This window comes from Puma concolor, chromosome D1 (assembly GCF_028749965.1).
Source record: "Puma concolor isolate L17-30 chromosome D1, mPumCon1.1.hap2, whole genome shotgun sequence".
Lineage (NCBI taxonomy): Eukaryota > Metazoa > Chordata > Mammalia > Carnivora > Felidae > Puma > Puma concolor.
The window spans coordinates 67,756,424-67,780,571 of record NC_141676.1 but is presented as its reverse complement, the minus strand read 5'-3'; the positions used below and the strand labels follow the sequence as shown (position 1 = coordinate 67,780,571).

Sequence of the window (24,148 nt, the reverse complement as noted above, 5' to 3'; positions counted from 1 at the left end):
ACAGTTGAAAATAAAAGTTTACAATTCAAAATAAGCCAGAAATTAAATCATTTGCTATTATTTAAACTTATGAAAAAATTAGATATCAACTTAGAGCATGCATGCAAAACAGAGCATAATTATGTTTTTGCTTTTGTTTTCCATGTATACAGATCTATAGATTGGAAGAGAACTAAAATGAGGATGTAAAAAGGGGTGATCAGAGTGGCAGGGAAATAAGCAGGAGGGTCACAGAAAACAGGAGAAGAATATTTCAAGGAAGGAGTAAGCAACTGGCTTCAACACTGGTGTAAGATCAACTAAAATCAGGACTAAGGAGATTGTATTATATTTGGCGAAAAACAGATGACTTGTGAATTTAGTAGGAATATTTTCTGTTTTTCTTGGTAAGGGCATTGCAAGGAGACTAGATTTGAATAAAGAAAGAATGGGAATAAAGAAAGAATGGGAAGGAAGAAATAGAGAATATATGTAAACAGCTCATTTAATAAATTTGGTTTGTAAAGAGGAAAGAGGAGAGTAGCCAAGTTAAGATATCAAGTTAATGAAAACATTTTCAAAAGATAGGAGATACCAGAACATTTTGAATGTTCAGAGAATGGGTTAGATATAGAGATAGGGTTTTTAAGGATACAGGATATAAAAAGATTAAATGATCAGGTGAGATCTTTAAAAAAAACATGTGAATTGATGGACCTTTGGTAGAAAGGAACTTTCTCCACTGTAATAGAAAGAGACAGAAGAACATGGCCTTGCATGTAGTAAAGCAGGTAAATTCGGAATCATAAATTGAGGAACTTTTCATCAGATAGTTTCTTTTTCTCTCTTGGAAGTATCAAACAAACTTAGGTGCTGGAAGTGACAGAAGAGAAAAAAAAAGTTCGGGGATGATCATTACACAACAAGGGATAGCAAGCTGACCAGGGTGTTTGGAAATCATGAAGGTATAGTGATTCATGTCATTCATTGATTTTCTTCAGCACTTCCGTGTTCAGCTGCTCTGGAAGAGGCAATGAGGGAGATGGAGGGTTGGGTTCAATCAGGATTGGAGTTTTGCCAGACAGTTGTAACAGAACGACCAAGTGACAGCAGCATAAACAGGGAGTGATAAATAGCAAGGAAATAAGACCAGCAGCCATAAGATGAATGTATAATTTTTATTTCCATATTTTATCTACTGTGTGAATTTGAGTAAGGTTACTTAACTTGCCTAAGCCTTAGCTTTTCCACTTGAAAATGTAGAAATATTTGCAGGGCATATTTCCAGGCTTTAAGAATAAAAACAGGTAATATTGTTGAAGTGCTTTATAAACACTGTTTCTGGAGGTTACTACATCTGTTGTCATAGGAATCCCAGAAAATGTGTAGTTTTGCTTTTAGGTCTCTTTCTGGTCTCCTTCATCTTCTGGAAGCTCCTCTTCTCTGCTGCCCTGGTGGCTATGGTCTCCTTCAATAAATTCTTCCATGAAATTACCCCTCATAGAGTCCCCTAGTCTTCCTGTGCTCTAAGTCCCATTTTCTGCATGGAGAGTCATGCATAATGATAGATAGCAGTTGGTTTACTTGTATTTTAAAAGAGAAAATTATGAATTCAAATGAAATCCACTTACTGAAAGAGAGAAGATATCTGCCAGCAAAGGTACCCTACTCGGTGCCCTTAGCCCTTCTGGTTGCCATCCCAAGCCTCTGAGTTTGACCTTCCTAGTTGAGAACAAGTATAAGGACTAAGCATACCATTTGCAAACATACCAATTCAACCATTAAATCAGGGAGTGCTATTTCTGGTTTATGGGATCACAGAATAATACCAGTCTCAAAATGTGTCATTAGTTTTCATCACAAAATTAATTTGAATTTACTTTATGAAATATGATTTATCCTAGGAAGAGATGAGGGGTATGGGTATTATGAAATCATATAAACAATAACAGCTGATTATTGCAACTTAGAAAAGGTCAAAAACAGCATCACTAATCATCTACCCTCAAAAATTACTACCTCTGAGCAATTTAGCATTATGTGCTATATAGAAAATTGCTCATAGCCTTTGCCAGTACTAAATAATTCTGATAATTATGGGTTTGAATTTAAGAAGGTCTTCGAGCTAGAGTTCAAATCTGGATAGCAAGATTATACATATTTTATTGTTGACAAACCCAATCCAAGTTAGGTAGAACTACTGTTTATTCATTCATCCCTTCATTAATTTATTTGTTATTCAACTATTTTTTGAGTGACTGCTAGGGCTTGGCACTGTCCTAAGCATTAAGAATAAAATGGTCAACAAGACAAGGTTCCTGTTCTAAGGAACTTACATTTTTGTCTGTTGGGCAGAAAATAAATAAATATACAAAATATCACAAGTAATAAGTGCTATGAAAAGACTAAAGCAGAGTGATGTAGAATGAGTACTACGTGGCTACTTTACATTGGGTGCTCAATGAAGTCTTCTCTGAGAAGATGGCACTTAAGGTAAGATCTTAATGACAAAAAGGAGCTCTCCAAGCAACTATGAGGCAAGACTTTCAAAGTTGAAGGAACACTAAGATCAAGTGTCCCAAGGCAGAGTTAAGCTAAGCACATACTAAAAAAAAAAAAAAAATTTATATATATATATATATATATATATATATATATATATATATATATGATCATTGTGGCCAGAGTGAAGGGGACAAGGTGGAGGGAGGGAAAAGAGAGCACAGGAAGAAATGGGAGCCAGGTAAGGCATGTAAGACAGGCAAGGGGTTTGGATTTTATTTTACAGGATATAGGAAGAGGTTGGAGGGCTTAAGCAAGGGGTGAGTGATGGCATCTGATCTAAATTTAAAAGTCAGCTACTCTGGCTTCTATGTAGAGAACATATTCTAAAGAACAGGAGTAGAACCAGTGAGCTAATATGTCCAGGTAGAAGTGGTGGTGACTTAGACTGGGTACTAGTCGTGGAAATGTAGAGAAAAGGGTAAGTTGGGATCTATTTTGGAGTTAGATTTATTCTACTGACGGATTGGAGTTAGAGGTGAGGAGAGAAAAGAAACAAGGAAAACTGAGTGGATAGTGGAGGCTTATTGTGTGAGGGGCAATGCCAGCCACTGGTGATAAAAAAGAGAACAGTAGAGACAAGAGCTCTTCATTCCTAGAGCTTGTGTTCTAGTGGGGAGAAATCTAATAGATAAGAAAACAAATGAATTAAGTTAGACACGTATCTTATTTGTTATTGAACTGTACAAATGCTGAAAATTGTTTCTTTTTAACAATGAATGAATTTACTCACTGTGAGATTTAATATCTACAGTTTTAAGAATCTTTAAAGATCCTGACAATTTCCTCTTAAATATTTTATGCATCTTATAAACTGCCAAAATCACTTACCATCAGATAATGTATATTTGCTCTGTGTAAGTAGTAGTATATAGAACATCAACTGGTTCATAAGTTACTGCACACACCCCATGGGGGAACATCAAGGCACAGCTTTTATGTTCATGGTAAGTGAAGAGCAGTTCAAAACAAGGGGCAAGACTGCAAGCAGTTTGCCACATAATGTACTTGAATTCTTGCTTAGGGTTCAATTCTCCTCATTCCATCAATTAAGCTCCAAGAATTATAATAATCATAAGAATAGCGGGGCACCTGGGTGGCACAGTAGGTAAAACATCTGACTTCTGCTCAGGTCATGATCTCATGGTGGGTGAGTTCGAGCCCCATGTCCAGTTCTTTGCTGACAGCTAAGAGCCTGGAGCCTGCTTCAGATTCTGTGTCTCCCTCTCTCTCTCTGCGCCTCCCCTGCTCATTCTCTCTCTCTCTCTCTCTCTCTCTCTCTCTCTCTCTCTCTCTCTCTCTCTTTCTCTCTCTCTCTCTCTCTCTCTCTCTCAAAATAATAAATAAACATTAAAAATATTTTTTAAAAAGAATAGTAAACAAAAACTTGAAATTAAAACTTCAACCCTAAAGTTTGGAAGACATGCTTAAGCTAGAACTAGTCTTGTATTTAAGAGATACAGGCTGTTGTCCTTGTGATGTGATTTAGGGTTTCCTTGTCAGTCTCCTTCTCTCCACGCCCATGTCACGGGCCATCCATACCTTTCTCATTCACCACTGTGTCCTTAGTGCCTGCACAATACCTGGCCCTATGTAGCAGATGCTCAGTAAGTGTTGAATGAACGTGCATGTTTGTGCATATTATATTACATCTCTCAACTAATATTTGAGATCTTATCATTGATTACTTGCTTTTTTTTTATTGTTTGTATCTTGCCCTCTTGCCAGAGTTCTTTTTTTAATGCAAATATGCTTGTGAATGATAGCTTGTTTCTTACAGTGATTATATTTCAGTTGATTATATTTATAGAGGAGAAACAAGAGGACATAAGACACAGCATTCTCATAGGACAAGGTCACTGGAAAGGATGAGGAAAAGTATGGATACTGGCAGCAAAGATGTCATTGACTAACTTCCCCGATTTTAAAATTCATTCATTTATTTATCAAACATATATTCACTGCCAGCTCTGTGCCAGGCACAATACTAGATACTAAAGTTATAAAAATGAATTTAAGATAGAATTACTCTCCTCAAGTGACTCATGATTTATAGTTAGAGATAAAAGTTTAAATAAAACACTTCCTCCTTTTCCTTACCTCCCTCATCCAACCCATCAGCATGCTTAGTAGGTTTGAAAGAGCCCTCTCATCTCTTCTCTTAGCTCTATCCTGATTGCCTCTGCTACTGGTTTAATCCAGGCCACCATAACTTTACCAGGATTATACAATAGCATCTTAAAACAATCCTTGCTTTATTCTACCCCAACTCCACCTCCAAAATATAATCAAGTCTCCATAATCTCCACACTGTACCTGGAGAGATTGTTCTAGAACACTATTCTAGCTAAGCACTACAACGGCTTTCATCGCCTTTAGGTTCAAGTCCAGTTCCTTAGCATGCTTTATGAGGCCTTCAAGACTCCATCTGTGCTCCTCAACTCACTAGCCACTAAGCTATTCCAGGAACACATCTCTCTCTATTTACCTGGCTAACTTCTATTTGGCCTTCAGGTCTCACCTACCTCAGTTGCTCCAAGAAGTTTTCCTTGGCCTCCCTACACCAGATAATGTTCTCTCATTATGTGCCCCTCCAGCATCCTCTGTTGCTGTTGCCATAGCACTTAACATACTGAAATTTAATAGCTTGTTTTTCTATATTCCCTCTTAAACCATAAAGCTGCTTCAGAATTGGCATTAGTCTCAGAATGGGTAAGGTTTTCAGACAAATGTAAAGTCTGAAGGTGCCTATTCAGGCAGATGGACAGTCCTGAACTATGAACTTGCATGATGTTTGAAGAAACTATTAATGATACAACAGACAGTGCTGAGTAGGTGAATAGAAACCAGACTGTAGAAAGACCTGTTTATTATGTGAAGGTCTTTGGGCTTTATCCAAAAAGGCAGGTGGACTCAATTTATGTTTCACAGAGTTCCAGGAGTAGTACTACCCCTGGCCCACAGGAAGCCTTTATGTAAATTAGGAAAAAAAATACCCACTTTAGCAGACCCAGACCAGCACCAGGGCACTCACTTGACTTGAACAAAGGGCTTCCCCTGGATTTCTCTCAGTACTAACTAGCTCAATCATATACAGTACCCTGACTCTGGATTCCTCAGAGACCTCTGAGAGGTAACAAATGAGGGCCTTTCATCAAGCTGCACTTGATACCTATCCCTCCCCAATGCAGAAGTTACAGAAACTGCTTTTGTTACATACAAAAAACTTAAGTATACATTATATGGCTACTTAGTAAGATTTCATTTGAAGAAAGGGCCTCTTTGCTTTGATTTTCAAAATATTTGAAAATCTGTGGGGAATGGAGGGCAATTAAAGACTAATAAATAGAATAAAGCAATCAGGTGTGTTTTCAGTAACACCATTCTGTCAATAAACTGGAAGATGGATTATGGGAGCAAATCTGGAAAGAAGACTAGTTGATTTTTTCCCCCAGAATCTGGTGATTAACAATAAGGGCCAGATCTTAGATAGGATAACTGAAGATAAAGAGAAAACCTTAAACAAACAAACAAAAAGTGACATATTGGATGTGTGGTTAAGAGAGCAGAACTTCCCACTTTTGGTGATGGCATAATTTACCTTGATAGAGAATAAAAATGACATACAGAGTCGTTTGTTGGCAAAAGATGAGGATAATTTGTCATTCCTCTCCATTTGGAGATGAACTCCAGACTTCCAAGTAGAGATAGACGCCAGGATGAGCTGACCTTGAACCTAGATTTATAGAACCCAAGCCAAAAGAGAATTGTAGCATCACTGAACCCAATTTAAACGAGAGTGGGGGTGGGGGGTGGGAAATGACTTACTTAACTGGAAAGTGGCAGAACCACAATTAGAATTCACATCTGATTTATAACTCAATATTCTTCCCAAAATACCATGTTTTTTGTAGTTCTCAACTTTTCACTGAAATTATCATCAATATCATTAAACCCCATCTAATTAGAATGAGATGTATAATTATGAAGTTCATATAAGTTGATTCATATCAACTTCTGGGATTGGAACAGGTTTGAGTAGAGGAAAACAGGAAATCAAATCTAACGTTTAAAAATATATTTCCTAATGTGTATACTTGCTTTAGGTTCTGTGGGGGGGGTACCAAGTCAATCTGTAGCTCTTTAATGAGAATCTATCATGTATTTACACTTTCAGCAATATGCGCAATGAGGATTTGAGTGATTAGGAAACATTTTATGAAGCTATGGATTATGAGCTTGTCCTTGAATGAGTTTGGTCTTGATTAGGTCTTTGCGAGGAAGAAAGTATCATGAAATAAAATGCAGAAGCAAGGAATGAGCTCCTTATGTTCTCAGAGCAATGCCCATAAGAATTAGCTAGAATGGGATTGAAGAGGGGTCAGAGTTAGAATTCTTTCAATGATGTTCATTTGTTTGTAAGTGATAACTGTGTGCCAGATATTAGTAATGCAAAGATAAATGGTTTTTATTTTATATGGGTTAAGTAACTTTGATTGATTGATGTTGAATTTTGAGGGAGAAGAAATGATGATAGAGATGCTTTAAAAAGTTGAAGCTGGGCTTGTGTGTTAGGATGAAGTGGAAGGGGATTACTTAACCTGGCAATTGGGAAAAACAGCTAGGAAGCTACTGTAGTGATCCAGATGGGAGGTACCAGGACCTCATTTCATGAAAATTGACATGCACTTTTGTCTGCAGACAGATTATTGGTCTGAGTGGTCTCCAGTCCTACGATCTTTTCCTTTTGAAATTCCCATTTCATGCTCTTTTCCATGTTTGCTCACTAAGTTACCTGGCTCAAGATTTGTTGCTGGCCTCTCTGGTTTTCTGGGAAAGTGCCGAAAAAGACCAATCACTGATGTTGAAATAGCCAATTTCTTCTCCCATTGTGTAAAGCTCTGCTCTTTCCCAGATGACAGCTGCAGAGAATCCTCCAAACATTTTATATAAGGGAACTGAAGTGGCAAATAGAGAAAAACAGTACATTCACTGTAGGGGATGGCTTCTATGCATCATAAACCTGAGTTACTCTCACCCAGAATTAGAGACAAGAACAGAAAACCTATTTTTAAAATGTAGAATGAAGTGGCTATCACTTGGTCTTTGCTGAAGGAAAAGAGGGAAAGACCAATAGATATAAAATGAGGGCTGGAAAATGGCTTACATATTGCACAGACACACAGTGTGGCAGCTGAGGTCTCCTGGCCCAAATTCCCCAGAGACTTCATTCCAGAGAACGAAAAGCTGCAACACTGAGGGGATTGGGTCCAGATTCAGCTCAGGACTTTTACCGCAGTCAATTTGGTCTATATAAAATTGAATGTTCCTGTTCATTTTAGAATGAACTGCATATAAGCCAAGTGAGTAAGACCTCAAAACCTAGTACAGTGGTATTCAGAGTATGGTCCCAGGCCAGCATGGCCAGCATCACCTAGAACTTTGTTAGAAACCCAAATCCTCTCTCCTACTCCAGACCTATTGAATCACAGACTCAGGGTGAAGCCCAGAAATCTGTGGTTTAACAAGCTCTCCACATAACTAATGCATAACAAAGTTTAAGAACCACTGATCTAGATTTTGATTTTACTTGGCTTTTCTGCTTGCCAGTATGATCCTTGACCCCACTTATGGCCAGTCAATAGTTGGGATTCATCCTTAAACCAGTCCCAAAATTATTTTTAACAAACCAGAGAAATGTGGACAATAGAGTACATGACCTTTGAGATTATGTAGATATGACTTACTGTTACTATCAACCTGTTTGAGTTTCAATCTATGTTGTAAAATATATAAGCATATATATATAAGCATAGTTCAGTGCTTTTATAAATACTGTATTTTTATAAATACAGTATACCCAGTTAAATTTGAATATCAGACAAATACTAGTAATTTTTAGTAAGTCTCAAACATGGTATAGAACATACTTACACGAAAAAAAAGTGTTTGTTTTTCTGAATAATATTATTGTTTTATCTCAAAGCCAAATTTAACGAGATCTTTTATACTCTTTATTTGCTAAATCTGCTAACCCTATTAATATGTTGCACTGGCAACTTGTGGAGGGACACTGGACCAGCCAAGTGAGCCAGGGATGACTTCCCAGAATATAAGATGAACTTGAGTTAAGTATTGAAAAGAAAATAGGCGGGCACCTGGGGGACTCAGTCGGTTAAGTGTCTGACTCTTGGTTTTGGCTCAGGTCATGATTTCACAAGTTGGTCGTGAGATTGAGCCCTGTCTCAAGCCTTTTTAAGATTCGCTCTCCCTCTCTGTCTGCCCCTCCCCCACTTTCTCTCCCTCTCTCTCTCTCCCTCTCTCTCTGCCCCTCCCCCACTTTCCCTCTCTCTCTTTCTCTTTACCACCCCCTCTCAAAAAAGAAAAAATAATAAAATAATAAAAACAAAAAGAAAATAGGGAACAGCTACGAGAGATAATGCATGTTAAGCGCTGGTCACAAAGTCTGTCTATATTAGAAATTTTTGTTGGCAGGTAGTGCACATCCACCTGAGCTAACTTAATTCAAAAGGGGAATGAATTTGAAAGACACATGAAGCATCTTTTCAGATTCCAGGATGAATTGGACAACAAAGCCCTGGGAAGGACATCCATGGACAGAAGCATCGTGGGGGAGCTCAGGAGGATCCCTCCAACTGTCTGAAGCCCTTGCTTCTGTCCATACATCTGCTTTATTCTCCATCTTCTTTTGCCATTTCAGTCAACATGGGAGAAAATGCTGCCCAATGTTAAACTCTCAGGCTACTATTGTTTTCTATTCAGATAAAATCTGAATCTCATGGTTTCAATTCCAAATAACCCAAAAGAGGAACTGGCCAAACCTGACAAGTGATCCATGATCCAAGCTACATGAACTTAACACTTTTGCAACCATGTGGATATTTGTTGGAGAAAAACTACCAACAGATATTACCACATTGGCACATAGCTGATGCTTCTGAAACACTAATTCTTTTCCTTTCCTGGAAAACTATAAAAAATAAGCTGATTTTTATTTCTTTATTCTCAGTTATAATGGACTAATAGCACCTAATGAGGTCAATATAATAGGTGAATTTTTTTAACATTTATTTATTTTTGAGAGAGAGAGAGAGAGCATGAGAGGGAGGGCTGGAGAGAGGGAGGAGGGAAAGAGAGAGAGGGAGAGAAAGAGAGAGAGAGAGAGAGAGAGAGAGAGAGAGAGAGAGAGAGAATCTGAACCAGGCTCCAGGCTTTTAGCACAGAGCCCAACATGGGGCTCAAACCCACAAACCGTGAGATCATGACCTGTGCCAAAATCAAGAGTCAGTTGATTAACCAACTGAACCACCCAGGCACCCCAATAGTTGAATTTTTAGGGTGAGAAATTTCATTAATTTTAGTTGATGGTGGATCTTTAGGATTTTCAGCAAGCACTCATGTGCACTTCATAAAAGGGTGCAGGAGGAGAGCAGACCGATACAACTAAGTAAATTCAGGAAAGGTCATAATGATTTGAAGCCATTCAGATCAGCCTGGGTGTGTGTGTGTGTGTGTGTGTGTGTGTGTGTGTGGTATTTATTTTTCTTTTTGCTGGCATAAAGTTCCCGTCTTTTTTAAAGTAAAGTTTTGAGTATTATTTTGTTCTTAACCTACCTTTAATGATTCTAGGAATAAAAGAAAAATAAGACCTTTTTGTTACCTTAACCTTCAGAGCTTTTCTGGTTTCCTTATAGTTTACATGAAATCTGTGGAGTCATCCCTTTTAAACAGATTCTGAGTTTAAGTGATCAATTGTCCTCTTTAGGTGCATATAGTATAGTTCCCTAGCTAGGGTTCTCCATTTGATAGTGTTTTATTATATTTCCTTCAACACATTAAACATTGATCAGGTTCCTTCATGGTGTGGCCCTTTGGTCTGTAATTAATTTATCTATTAGGCCAAAAAAGGTAATAGTAAGTGGAGACAATAAAGAATAAGCCAATTCAGTAATACCCCTTAAAAACCAATAGCTGGGGAACCGGGGTGGCTCAGCTGGTTAAGCTTACAACTCAATTTTGACTCAGGTCATGATCTCACGTTTCCTGAGTTCAAGCCCCAAGTCAGGCTCCTCAATGACAGTGCAGAACCTGCTTGGGATTCTTTCTCTCTCCCTCTCTCTCTCTCTCTTTCTCTCTCCCTGTCCCCCACCCCACCCCCACTCATGTGTGTGCATGCTCTCTCTCCCTCAAAATAAACTTAAAAAAAAATAGCTGCTGCAAAGTTAAGTTTCAGACTCTGTGACTTAAAACGTACTTTTGAATCAAGTCTTGCTAGGGTCTGTGTATGACTGGGTATCATTAGATGTGTGGAGTGGGGCAAGGACAGAGAGGCACAAGGTGGTGGGAAATCTGCCAAGTGCTGATCTTTAGAAGCTTTCACCACAGTTTCCATAAAGATATAGGTTGTATCAAAACAACTATTTTCTTGGGGGCAGCTGAGGAGTAAAATTAAAGGGGAATTACATTAAATTTCATAAAATAAGACTTAATGAAAACTGTTAGTTTCACATTTTTCACCCCCCCAAACCCCATTCATCTTATTTCTTCCTCCCTTTCTCATAAAAATTTTCAAAAACATTTTCAGTATCTTGACTGTAGTTCTGTCCCTTCCTCTACCTTTTGTAGCTTCTTTCCTCCACTATAATCACTTCTTACGTTTCTTAGGCAAATTGCTTATCCCTTTTTCATGAGTATAATACCTTACTGTTTGTCAGGCGCTGTACAATTCACAGTACTATTCATCTAAATCCATGCAGCAATCTTATTATCCCTATTTCCAGATGAAGAAATTGAGCCTTTGAGATGTCATGTGACTTGCCCAAAGCCACATAGCTCCTAAGTTCTAGAGCTGGGACATGACCCAGGTGGATCAGAGTGTGGCAAGGCCCCCAAGCCCATTGCTCATAGATTCTCTGCTGTGATATATGTCCATTATAGAACTTGGGAAGAAACACAAAAGTAGAAATATGCTTTTCAAAACATCAGTAATCTCGGTGCACCTGGGTGGCTCAGTTGGTTAAGCATCTGACTTGATCAGGTCATGATCTCACAGTTCATGAGTTTGAGCCCTACATGGAGCCCTGCATCAGGCTTTGTGTCTGCAACACAGGAGCCAGCTTTGGATCCTCCCTCTCTCTCTCTGCCCCTCCCCCACTCACACTCTGTCTCTTTCAAAAACAAATAAATAAACATTAAAAAAAATCTTTAATCTCTATCTACATCCACAAGGAACAAGAGCTAAAAACTTATCTTTCCTTTCAGTATTTTTAAATTCATAATGAACAGGAATTTTTACTTTTAACACAAGCATTTGGTGACCATTGTTAAGGAACTGACATTCTAAAACAAATGTATAAAGTCACTAAGCTCATTTTACAACAGAACATCATTTTAATACCTATGAAAGAGTAAGTAACACATGTTATTTCAATTGTATCCTTAAACTGGAACATAATTTGTCAGGTATTAGTTTGCTTTTCAGTGATCCTATATCATATTCCAGAATACTTAATTGCTTAATGGAAAATTTAGGTGTGATTCTGTTGACATGTTAATGATGAAATGTTCTGTTTATTTCTAAGACATTTTCTGCAAGGATATGCACCAGAATTCTAAAGAAAATGAGAAAAATATTAAAATTAGCCTTTCAATCTTGGACAGTTTCATTTCACGAAATGAATATTGTAGACTTATATTTGAAACAACAAGCGCTGAAAAAATGAAACCATCAACTCATTTACATGAGTAGAGTGGGGAGGAAATGTTTTCTAACACATACCAGAAATGTGATAAAAGCTGTACTTTTTATTTGGACAAAGCATTACTTGAATTTGAAGTTAATGATATATGTATGTTTCAAAATGAATGCAAGTGGTGGCTTTACTCACAAAGGTTATCTACTAGTAGTAAAAGCAAATTAATTTTAAATAGCTATGACTCTCTAGCCAGATGCTATTTCAAATGATGGGGAAGAAGGGAAGTTGGGTGCCATAGTTTTCCTTGATATTCATTCCTCTATATTTTGAGAATTTGAATATATAAACTCTGCCCCTCACACACTTTTTGTTTTTTTTTTAATTTACAACAATCAATTCTGGGAACTTGGTATCAGCATAGGCTTCAGAAAAGGGCAAAACCAGGTTGGGAATGATGTCCCTGCCCTCAACAACACTGTGACCTTGTCAGTAAATTTCATTGTCTGTAAAATGAGAATCAATATTTCATAAGTGGTTGGGGTTAAGTACCAGTAAATAAATGAAGTGACTAGAATGACATGGCACATAGCAGGCCCTCTCTCTAAAAAAATTTCCATATCCATCTTGTTCACCTTTCAGTAAGTCCTTGAGCACAGCATCGTTGACTCACTGATCAATAGCGGCAGCTCTCATATGTACTGTATACTACAGGTCACACATACGCCCATGTGCACTGTCTGTCTGGTTACTCTACCCATTAACTCTGGGCACACTTACTTTCTTTTCATGGAGACTGAGGTTCAAAGAGATGAAGCGACTTGACCATGGTCACCCAGCTGGGACTCAAATCCAAGTGTTCTGAAGGCTACTCTGATGCTCTTTTCACTGCACTAAAGTTGCCTACTTCCTCCACATGTTCAGGAAAAAAAAACATCTAATTTAGGCTCTGATTTCCTCACCCCAGCAATTGACAATTAAGGATTCCACTATATACGAAAGGAAAAATTTAGTACAGTTTGAATAGATAGAGCATCCAGAATTTTTTTTAAATGCCAGCCCCTCCCTCCTATGGAAAGCAGTGTTTTAAGATACGATTAATATTCTGAGCATAGGATGATGGTAAACACTATGTGTTTGCATTATCATGAGATGACAAAATTATCCACTCTCAAAGGACCAGCTGCTGTAGGGCGGCTGGCACCCGTGTTGCCTACATTCTCAAAACTATTTTAATTGGTAATTTTCCTTTTTTCCTTTTTTTTTTTTTTTTTTTTTTGGCAGAGAGGAAATGTATGTGCAAACCTATTAAAGCCATAGCATCTGTTATGATGAAATGACATGACTGAATCTTAATAAGTGTAATGTTACACCTCAGAATTTTGGGGTTAATCAGGGTTGTCATTGACACAAGAGTCTCTATAACTCAGCTCCCCAAACACATATAGAAGAGTTATGGGAAAAAATGATAGAAAAATTCTTCCCATACTTTTTACATATTTTCACTACCGTGTTATAATTTTGAATTGATGTGCACAGTATACATGAAACTGTTCATCACATTAGGTGAATGTGATCCTGAGAGGAGAGAGCCCAACTTTTGAAATAGGAATACCTCAGATCATATCCAATGTCTACCCAAATTGCTGACAGCTTTAGACAAAGAACTTGATCCGCTTGGAACAATTCTCATTTCTATAATGTGGATGGTAAGTCTTATTCTACAAGTTTATGAAAAGGATCTAATAATTAAAATATTACAAGTCAAAATTTTCAGTGCTACCAATAGCCATTTATTAGGTGCTGGTTACATACCATAGTCTGTGCTAAAGACTTACATGTACATTATCTCATTTAATCACCCCTAAAGTCTTTATTGTAGATATTACTAGTGTATTTATTTATTGATGTGAACATAGAGGCTGAGAGGCTAATTATCAGTGTTTACAAACTTAGGGTATGGAAGGCCTAATAATTGAACTTAGGCTTCTTATTTTATTGCTTTAACAACTATTTGCTAAGCAATAGATGTCCTGAGACATCAAGCACTGTGGGGAAGAAGGAAATGGGAATGGAAGGTTGGTAAGCAACCAATCGTGTTTGCTTTACCCTGGCTACCATGTAGAGAATGCATTAAAAATTGAGAAGAGAGGATCCAGGGAGAGTAGGTAGAAGGCCATACAAATAATCTTGGTGAGAGATGATGTTGACTTCAACCGGGATGGTAACAGTACAGATGAAGAAACCTGGATGCAATGGCAGGTATACTTTGCAGGGAGACCTGAATGTGTGGTGGTTACAGGATAGGGAAGTCAAGCAAGAGCAGGCCCATATTTTTTACTCTTAGCAACGTGGTAAAGTGAGATGGGAAATGCTAGAATGGATATTCAGAACAAAGGAAGGAAGTCTTTCTAGTCTCAAGCCTCACACTTTTAACTATTATTAAAATTTAAACTAATTATCATAACTATAAAAGAGATTTGAAGTCCATGGGCATGTAAATATAAAACATTGGACAGCTTTATAGAAAAGTCAAATTATTCCTTCCCAAGAGAAAATGGCAAAAAGGAGAGTTTAGTGCAGAACTTACCATAATGCTTGGTTTTCAAAGTAAATACCTAAGGTAAAGATTATCTGAGATTTTCTTTGAATTTTGTGAAATTTGAACTTTAATATCTATAATACTGCTTTATAAACTAGAGGGGGAAAGAAAAAACACCGGAATATAATTTACCAGAAAGCTAACAGTTTTGTTTTAGATGATCGGGTCATGTATATATTTTCTTCTTTCTACATTGTTACATTTTACAAATTTTCAGAAATGACTACATATTACCTGTATAACTAGCAAATTAAAAGTTCAAGAAAAATTAATCTATAAGGTTACATTTGCTATGTCTGTATAGTCCATAGTAAGTTCTGAGAACCACGGCAATCATAACCCTCAGTTTAAGCAGTTAAAACCAATCAAAATAATTACATGACTGACAGAGGCCTTCAAATGTGCCCTTCTCACTGTACCATGTGCAATGCACTCCCTGTCCCAATGGACTGGAATCCCAGATGGGGTTTGACCAATAGTGCAGTCCATTCGGAAATGCCTGGAAGGCTGGGGAGTTCTTCATTTCATTTGAATTGTTTCTTCTGAATATAAAATTTTAAAATTGCTTAATTCACTCCCCCACTTCTTAAGGGTAGCTAACAATGACAATATTCTTTAAGAAATCCTCCTAGCCACCCCTAACTTTTGCCTCTTTCCCTTTCTTTCAGGGTCAATGATTGTATCTTGCGGGTGAACGAGGTCGATGTGTCAGAGGTTTCCCACAGTAAGGCCGTGGAAGCCCTCAAAGAAGCGGGCTCTATTGTCCGGCTGTACGTGCGTAGAAGACGCCCCATTCTGGAGACTGTCGTGGAAATCAAATTGTTCAAAGGACCTAAAGGTAATAAAAACATAAATGACTCACAATATGACACCATTTGACTAAAATTTATGCCATAATCCACCTATGATGTAGTCTCTTCTTTTATGTTCTGACATTCAGTGCTTACCTAGAGATTTGAAGTCCTGCAATAGTGGTTTTTACAGAAGGTCAAGGAAATCAATACGCTTAATATGAACTCAGAGAAAGAAAGGACAGATTTATGTAGGAATGTCCTTATAAGCAATGGCCTTATAAATATAAACCATTTATATTTTTCTATAAATTTTTAATCTTATTGAATCATCATGATTTGGCTGGCATATAAATTCTTTATAATTTTCAAGATATAAATGGTGACTCTTCATTTAGTAAAATAGTAATATGAATGGTAATGATTAAACTGGTCTATCCTGAAATAAGTTATTATATTTTTATAATACTGTTGTGATTTGTTTTGATTTATAATACTCTCATGTGTTATACACAAAAAATACTACATAACATTTTATCTTTGAAATAGTCAAAGTAAGTTAAAATTTATTTTTTTAAAGGCTCCCAAATCTCCTGAGGTAATTGTAGTTACCCTGGGGAATCACATAAACAGTGAGATGAATCATTATATTAATTTTTTTTAAGAATAGTCATTTGGGTTCTCTTCAGAATGATGACATTTAATATTAGCTTAACAGTATTTCAAATATTTTATAAAAATCCAATAATTGGCTTAACAGTATTTTAAATATTTTTAGAATATTATGACTGGATAGTTAGTATATTATTTGAGTAATTATTTCTATTTCCCTTAAAATCTACTTAATCTCTAATGTTAAATGGGATTAAAAAGGAAATAAGTAACAGCACTGGTGGGTGGTATTTAAGATCTCAAACCCAAGAATAGACGGGACTGAGTTTAAAAGTCTGGTTCAGCCACTTACTAGCAGAGTGATATTGGTTAGAACAATCCCCTCATTATTAAATTGGGATCATAATGGTAGTATCGTTCCCACAGGGTTTATGAGAATTTAACATTTAACTAAACCTTGCTGGTGGAGTGTAGCCTACAGAGTCAAAGTGTCTAGGTTAGGACCTACCAAAGCACCTCACTAGTTGTTTGACCTTAAGCAAATCACTTAACCTCTCTGAGCCTTAATTTTCTCATCTACAAAATGCAGATAGTAATAGTACTTGCCCCTAGAAATGTGAGGATTAGATGAACCATTTCATGTAAAATATTTAGAATAGTGGCTGGCCCACATTGATTGCCAAACAAATATTACCTATATAAATACATGCTATTTGTAGTATTCTTTACTACAGATGGCCTCAGACTTTGCTATAATTGCTTGATAATGTAATGAAAATAAAGATCACTCTTGGGCTAAATTCAAATGCGTTAAAATCATATAATTAAATCGGGGGGGGGGGGGAAGTAAGGCATTTGCTTACCACAATGTCTGGTGGTATGTGTTAGGGTCAGGCGTAAGGCAGGGTAAAGATAAGAGTCAGAGGCTAAAAAATTTTAGGAGTCAAAGGCTTTATCGGGAACTAAGGTCTCAGGCGAGGTTCTGTGACTCAGGGAGAGAGAGAGAGAGGAGTCAGGGAAGTCGCGCCCAGGTGTGGTGGGGTGGGGTTTTTAAGCTGCAGTGGTTCCGGGTTTAGGTCCAGATGGGCCTTTTTCCCATCAGGTCATGCTGTCGTTTGGTGATTGGTTGACCTCCATTCGTTCTGGCACGCTACTAGGGGCTTTTCGTTGGGTTGAGCTGGCAAGATGGGCGTCCCCTCTACTGTGGTTCCAAGGACATCCTAACAGTATGAAAGAAAAGACTTTGTAACCTACACATTTCTTAACATCATATTTGCAAGGTGCTTCAAAGATAAATAATTTCAGCATTACACTATTTCTATTAAAAATATATACTATTTATGAGTAACAGGTAGGTATTTCTAAATTCAATTAACAGCAATTATTTAGCACAGCCCTAAAGCCAATACCGGTTTGAAGCACTCAGCAAAGTATTAGCATCCATTAACTGGCCTCCTGCTAGCCCAGTTACTAGATGACCTCCAGCTGCTCAGCAGAGCAGTTCAAGGTTCTAGGGAATCCATGGCCAAAACTCTTAAATTTTATCAGGAACAGATTTTGGGGGTCTTTACCTTTGGTACTAGGAATCCCTCTGGCGAGCTTCCTCAGTTTGAATTGTTTTCTTCTGTGAGCCCGGAGTAGGGCAGGAATTGCCCTGGGACATAGAAAGGTGGAAATGGGGACAGGTGAGCATAATCCACCAAGAATACCCAGGCAATAACCCAAAGGTGCATGGCATATGAATGATAGGTTTGGTTTACTCAGACGTGGAGAACCAGGAAACTATTAGAACTAACCTTCATCCCAGAAAGCAGACTTCTGCCACATCCCTATAGAGGGTTGTGGGCCTGTTGTTCCTGTTCAAATTATGTTGAGTCACTTATACATTTTTGTACTGTCACCATACAGAGGTCACTGATGGAGATTTGTTTTTCTATACAAAATTTACTGACATACAAAAAAAGACATGGTTTTAGTCAGAGTTTAAATTCCTAATGCCTTTCCCAATGCCTAAAATACTGGAAGTGCTAAATCAGCAAATGGAATAATTAAATTAGGTTCTGCACTAAAGGTGATGATACTTTGCCATGTTAACTTCACTTGGCACCTTATAGTTCTTTCCTTTTGAATGATGATGTATTTAAAATTAATTTCTACCAATGTTTGACTCATACTGTGGAAAGGGAAGATGAAGATGAATCAGATGTGATTCTGATGAAAGAATCAGAAAGTTCTCACAGGAGAAAAAGACATAAACTCAAGTAACTTTAATGCAAGGCAAAATGAAATCAGCCCTGTTATTGAGCTTGTGTCATGATTCAACTTAACTAGGAGAGCCAAAATGCTCCAGAACATTTAAAAATTTATTTTTTTAAGTGTTTTAAACTCACAAACTGCGAGATCATGACCTGAGCTGAAGTCAGATGCTTAACCGACTAAGCCACCCAGGGACCACAGCATACATTTTTTTTAAGTTTATTTATTTATTTTGAGAGAGAGAGAGAGAGAGAGATCAGGAAAGGGGGAGAGAGAGAGGGAGAAAGAGAGAGAATCACAAGCAGGCTCAATGCTGTCATCACGAGCACAACTCGGGGCTGGATCTCACAAACAATGAGATCATGACCTGAGCCGAAATCAAGAGTTGGATGCTTAATTGCCTGAGCCACCCAGGCACCCCAGATCATTTAAAATTTGACACGTGCTCACAGGTCCTTATCTGCCCTTCGTTGAGCATGTAGGCACTCTCTACAGTCAGCATCAGCTCTCTTGCCAACTGGGCTAACTAGCCTTGATTATGTTTGTGTAATACAGAGCTAACTAGATATTTTCATTAGTCTTTCAATAATTCAAAGAATATTAAGTATTTGTTATGTTCCTGGCACAGAGGGTGAAAATGGAGGTTCACAAAAAAAGTAGGAATAGTTCTTGCTCAAAGAGATGAAAGCCTGATTTAGAAAACACCTATAATTTAAATTGGGAAATATGCTAATGTGAATGTAAAAGATTGTAAAGTGGCCAGTTAAATAAAGGGTCAAAGAAGACTTCTTTAAGGAAGTGCCACTTAAGATAAACCTTGAAAGAAAAAGAAAAATAAGAGTTAGACACATAAAGAGTGGACGAGAGCCTCCAGACAAAAGTAAAATGTGTGTATGAAGGTTCTAAAATAGGAAAGATCTTGATACCTTTTAGGAACTGTAAGAAGTCAATCATGACTGGTGTTTAATGATAGGATAATGTGTGACATGAAATGATGTTGTCAAGGTTAGGAGGGCCAGATCATGCACAGCCTTGTTGACTGTATTTTAAGATTTGTTATTTTATTTCAAGTGCAATGAGAAGTTATTATAAAATTTTCAGCTTGGGAGTGATATGATCAAATTAGTCATTTTGAGAAGATCATTTGGCTGCTGTGAAAAAAATGCATTGAAGGAGCAGGAGTGGGAGCAGAGCTATATGTTGGAGGTATAGTTGATGCTACTTACTGATAAGTGGCACTTAGATGTGGGGCATGTCTGAGGATGAGGCCCAGTTTTCTAATTGAGCAGTTGAATGGATTCGGGTGCCATTTGTGAGATTGGGAAGACTAGGGAGGAACCCTTGTGGGGAGATCAGGAATTCACTTTTGGACATGTTGAGATGCTTGTGATACATTTGGAAAGGAGATCAAGGAGGCAGAACTGGAAACTATCTGTCTGAAATCTCTGTAAGGTTAATATTCTGTATTTACCCTATGTCTTGTCAAATATCTGGAGTTGGGGAAATATCTGAATACTTCACTTTTCCCTTTTCATCAATAATCTTTAATATAAAAATCATAAATATGGTACTACATTAGCTATTTTTGAACAATTATAATGAAAATAATATATTTTATAGAGGTTCTTAGTGTTTTGGGATTGGTTCTGGTTTTGGTTTTGGTTTGTTTATGTTTTTTGAGGTTTTCTTGTTTTTTTTTTTCTTCTTTGTATATCGATGCAATGTTAAGGGATCCTTGAAAACTAATTAGTGATAGAGTTAAATGTATAGTTTTCTAATTCCATATCCTTATGTTTATTCCATAATTGTACAAATTACTAATACTGAAATGACCTTTGATGTATGTGATTCTGTCTCAGTAGCAGTGCTGATCTTCCCAGTATACAACTAGAATCATCTGATTGGGTGATTTATGGCCATTTATTTTAGTAATTAACATTTGGGTAATATGCACTCATAATTTAGAATGTCTTTTATTAACAATATGTAAAAATTTGGGGCACCTGGGTGGCTCGGTCGGTTGAGCATCCGACTTCAGCTTAGGTCATGATCTCGCAGTTTGTGAGTTCGAGCCCCGCATCGGGCTCTGTGCTGACAGCTCAGAGCCTGGAGCCTGCTTCAGATTCTGTGTCTCCCTCTCTCTCTGTCCCTCCCCTGCTCACACTCTTGTCTCTCAAAGATGAATAAATGCTAAAAAAATTTAAAAAAAAAAAACCAATATGTAATAATTTCCCTAACCTCAGTTATAGATTTGGTCACTGCAAGCAGCTGGGGTATCTGTTTGTGGACAGTTTAGAAAAAAAAAAAAAAAAATGGGTAATCATGTATAGGAAGTAGCGATTAGCAAATTCATTTAAATTTGTCAAGCAACCAAAAATATTCAAGGAACAAAATTTGAAGTGGGCATATGGTTTCCCAGGAAATCAATTTACAATAAAAGTCTTTCTAGTGACTTTCCCAAGAACATTCTAAATTGTAATTTCTAACGAGTTGTATAATTAAACATGTGCAGACTTATTTGCTTCTATGGCCTAAGCCAAGGAAGCCTAAACCTATATAAGAAATGAAATGTCTTCTTTTAAGATGTTCTTATTGGTTAAGGATTATACAGTTAGTTTAAGGCCAAGTTCTAAGATTGAAAATGTTAAGGCCATAACTTTGTTAATATCCAAAAGTACATTTGCTTGCTTATTTTAGCCACTCTATTTTTTAATAAAAACTGAAAGAGTCTAGTGAAAAAAATTCTATAATTCTTTATTATTTTAAAAAGTATTTTAAAATATGTTTTATTTTCTTTCACACACATATATGCATATATAGCAGTTATATAGGTGTCTAATAAACTAAAAATGCAGTGAAGATTGTACCTCTCAGTCTTGTATAAGAAGTAAAATTAAGTATTAAATATCCTGACTACAAAAGTCATTATACTAATGACCATTTATAATGTGTATACTTCAGTCACTAGAAAAGCCACATAGGCATTGTGAGGCTCCTGGGCACCTCTAAGTAGCAAGTGTCTTAACTGCTTTGTGCCCCACCTTATTCATCTGCAAATAGATACAATTCTAATGTCTAATTTATAATGTTATTTTCAGCATAACAATTGTAAATTTTAAATACATGTTTATACTATTTTTACTCTTTATTATCATAATTGGCCCAAATTTGAATTAAAGCAAAGCACATACTCATCCCAGTGCTTTAAAAGAGCCTCTTCTAGTATTTTATTCAGCCTTGTTTTTTAGTATGCATTATCTGTTGGCTTAATAAATTAAAAGTTAATTAGGGGCACCTGGGTGGCTCAGTCAGTTAAGCATCCCACTCTTGATCTCAGCTTAGGTCATGGTTTCAGCTTGTGAGATCAAGCCCCACATCTGACAGCACAGAGCCTGTTTGGGATTCTCTCTCTCCCTCTCTCTTTCTGCCCCTCCCCCACTCATTGTCTCTCTCTCCCTCTCTCTCAAAATAAATAAATAAAAACATTTTTAAAAAGTTAATTAAAAGTTCTTAATATTCAGCAATTCCAGATGGAGCCAATATATATTTTTTGTGTGTGATAACTCAGATTTCTGCATGCATATGCTTTCACACACACAAATGTATTGGTGTTAGCATATATATGTGCACATATATTGTATATGATGCAGCTGTGTTCTCTCTAGTTCTATACAAATTGATTTCTAATGGGTCTGAGTTAATGATGTGGCATATCCATATATGTTTATATGTATATATTTTCCCTTAGTTTTCCTAGCATGGGCATATATTTCAGTAGACTCCATGTGTAGAAATATCTTCAAGCATGTTGAAACTGACCTCATAATGTCTCCTTAGCACCAACTTCACCACATGCCCTTCACCAGTGCAATCGTCTCTAGCTTCTGACCTCTCCAGCTAAGTTAAAGGTTATCCTCATCACCAATTTAAAGAGCTAAGAGTCCTTTTATTTTGATTCTTCTCTCTTCACTACTTTTATTAAATCAGGAACTGTGTCCTTTGGAAGTTTCCACCAATACAGCTAGTCTTGTCCTTTACCCCTTGGATAAATTCCTAGCAGTGCTATTGTTGGGTCATAGGGTAGATCTGTTTTTAATTTTTTGAGGAACCTCCAAACTGTTTTCCAGAGTGGCTGCACCAGTTTGCATTCCCACCAACAGTGCAAGAGGGTTCCTGTTTCTCCACATCCTCTCCAGCATCTATAGCCTCCTGATTTGTTCATTTTAGCCACTTTTACTGGCGTGAGGTGATATCTCAGTTTCGTTTTTAGTTGTATTTCCCTGATGAGGAGTGATGTTGAGCATCTTTTCATGTGCCTGTTGGCCATCTGGATGTCTTCTTTAGAGAAATGTCTATTCCTTAAAAATCTCCACTGCCATTATTGTGGTGTTCATATCTTCGTTATTCCTTGTCTGATCTACTGCAATAGATTTCATTGTCAATCCCTCCCTCCCTGCTACATTCCCTTCCTAGATAAATCTTATAAAAATCACAGCTCTAGTCATTGCTTTCTCCTGCTTAGAAGTTTCTAGTAGTTGTTCATTGCCACTAGATAAAAAATCTAAATTTTTTTTCCATAGCACTTCATGCCCCTATGTCCTCCCTCTCTTCCAGGGACAGAATTCCATTTCATCCTTCTCTTCTGACTTCTGTCATTCATGCATCTCCACATCCAAGGAAGCTAGATTCTGTACAATTTCTTAAACACAAGCCATACTCTCCTGCCTTTAGGGCTTTGCTCATCCCATTTCCACCTTTGGAATGCCTTTCCTTGCCACTATGACCATTGCTTGTCAAAATCATAGCCATTCCCCAAGAGTCAAGCCAGTTCAGTTTTGTCTCCTCATGAAATTATGCCATATTAATCCAATTAGAAGCAATTTTTCACTTCTAAGAACTTCAAAAATGCTTTATTCCTGGGGTGCCTGGTGGCTCAATCATTTGAGCATCTGACTCTTTATTTCAGCTCAGGTCATGATCTCATGGTTTGTAGAATTGAGCCCTACATCACTCTGGGCTGACAGTATGGAGCCTGCTTGGGATTCTCTCTGTCCCTCTCTCTTCACTCCCCCCCCCCCCACACACACACATGAGCGCTCTCTCTCTCTCTCTCTCTCTCAAAATAAATAAACTTTAAAATAAATGCCTTATTCCTTTCTCTGTGTTCATTCTTTTGTTACCAGGCCATCCAAGTAGCCCATAGGGTATAGAAAGGATAGACATCAGCAACCTAAATTAAGGAGATAAGTGAACTGCTAATTCTAACACTTAAGACACTTAGTTATGATTTCTGCCCCAAATTGTGTCAAATTGAAAGCATTCAGTGAACACTGAAAAGGAAAGTACAAGCCCTAGAGTTAGTCTGTGACCAAACTCTGAGCAGTAAGTGGGAAGAATTGGGGTGGAGAGAGAGAGGGGAGTCCAAAACAGATCATGACTGTCGCAGCACTATGTCAAGCGGAAAAGGGAATGGCCAAGATGGAAGATGAATAATTTTATTGCCAGGAGGAGTCCCTTATGAATAAAACCCTTGCATTGGCCCATTTTTTTCATACTTTACAGTAGTGATCTGTTCAAGAGATTGGGACAAAACAGTATTTGAAGCATCTAGCACTTTGCTTAAGAGTCTGATT

The 24,148-nt window shown here is 37.4% G+C and overlaps 1 protein-coding gene across 25 annotated transcripts in view; it reads left to right on the top strand.

The window, feature by feature from the left end:
- Positions 1 to 24,148, top strand: part of DLG2 (discs large MAGUK scaffold protein 2) — a 2,060,086-nt gene that overhangs the window by 1,487,781 nt on the left and 548,157 nt on the right. For all 25 annotated transcript variants that reach the window (XM_086678450.1, XM_086678461.1, XM_086678456.1 and 22 more), the window contains one exon: positions 15,525 to 15,694. In XM_086678450.1, coding sequence (XP_086534576.1) covers positions 15,525 to 15,694 — 170 coding nt within the window. The remainder of the gene's footprint in view (positions 1 to 15,524; positions 15,695 to 24,148) is intronic.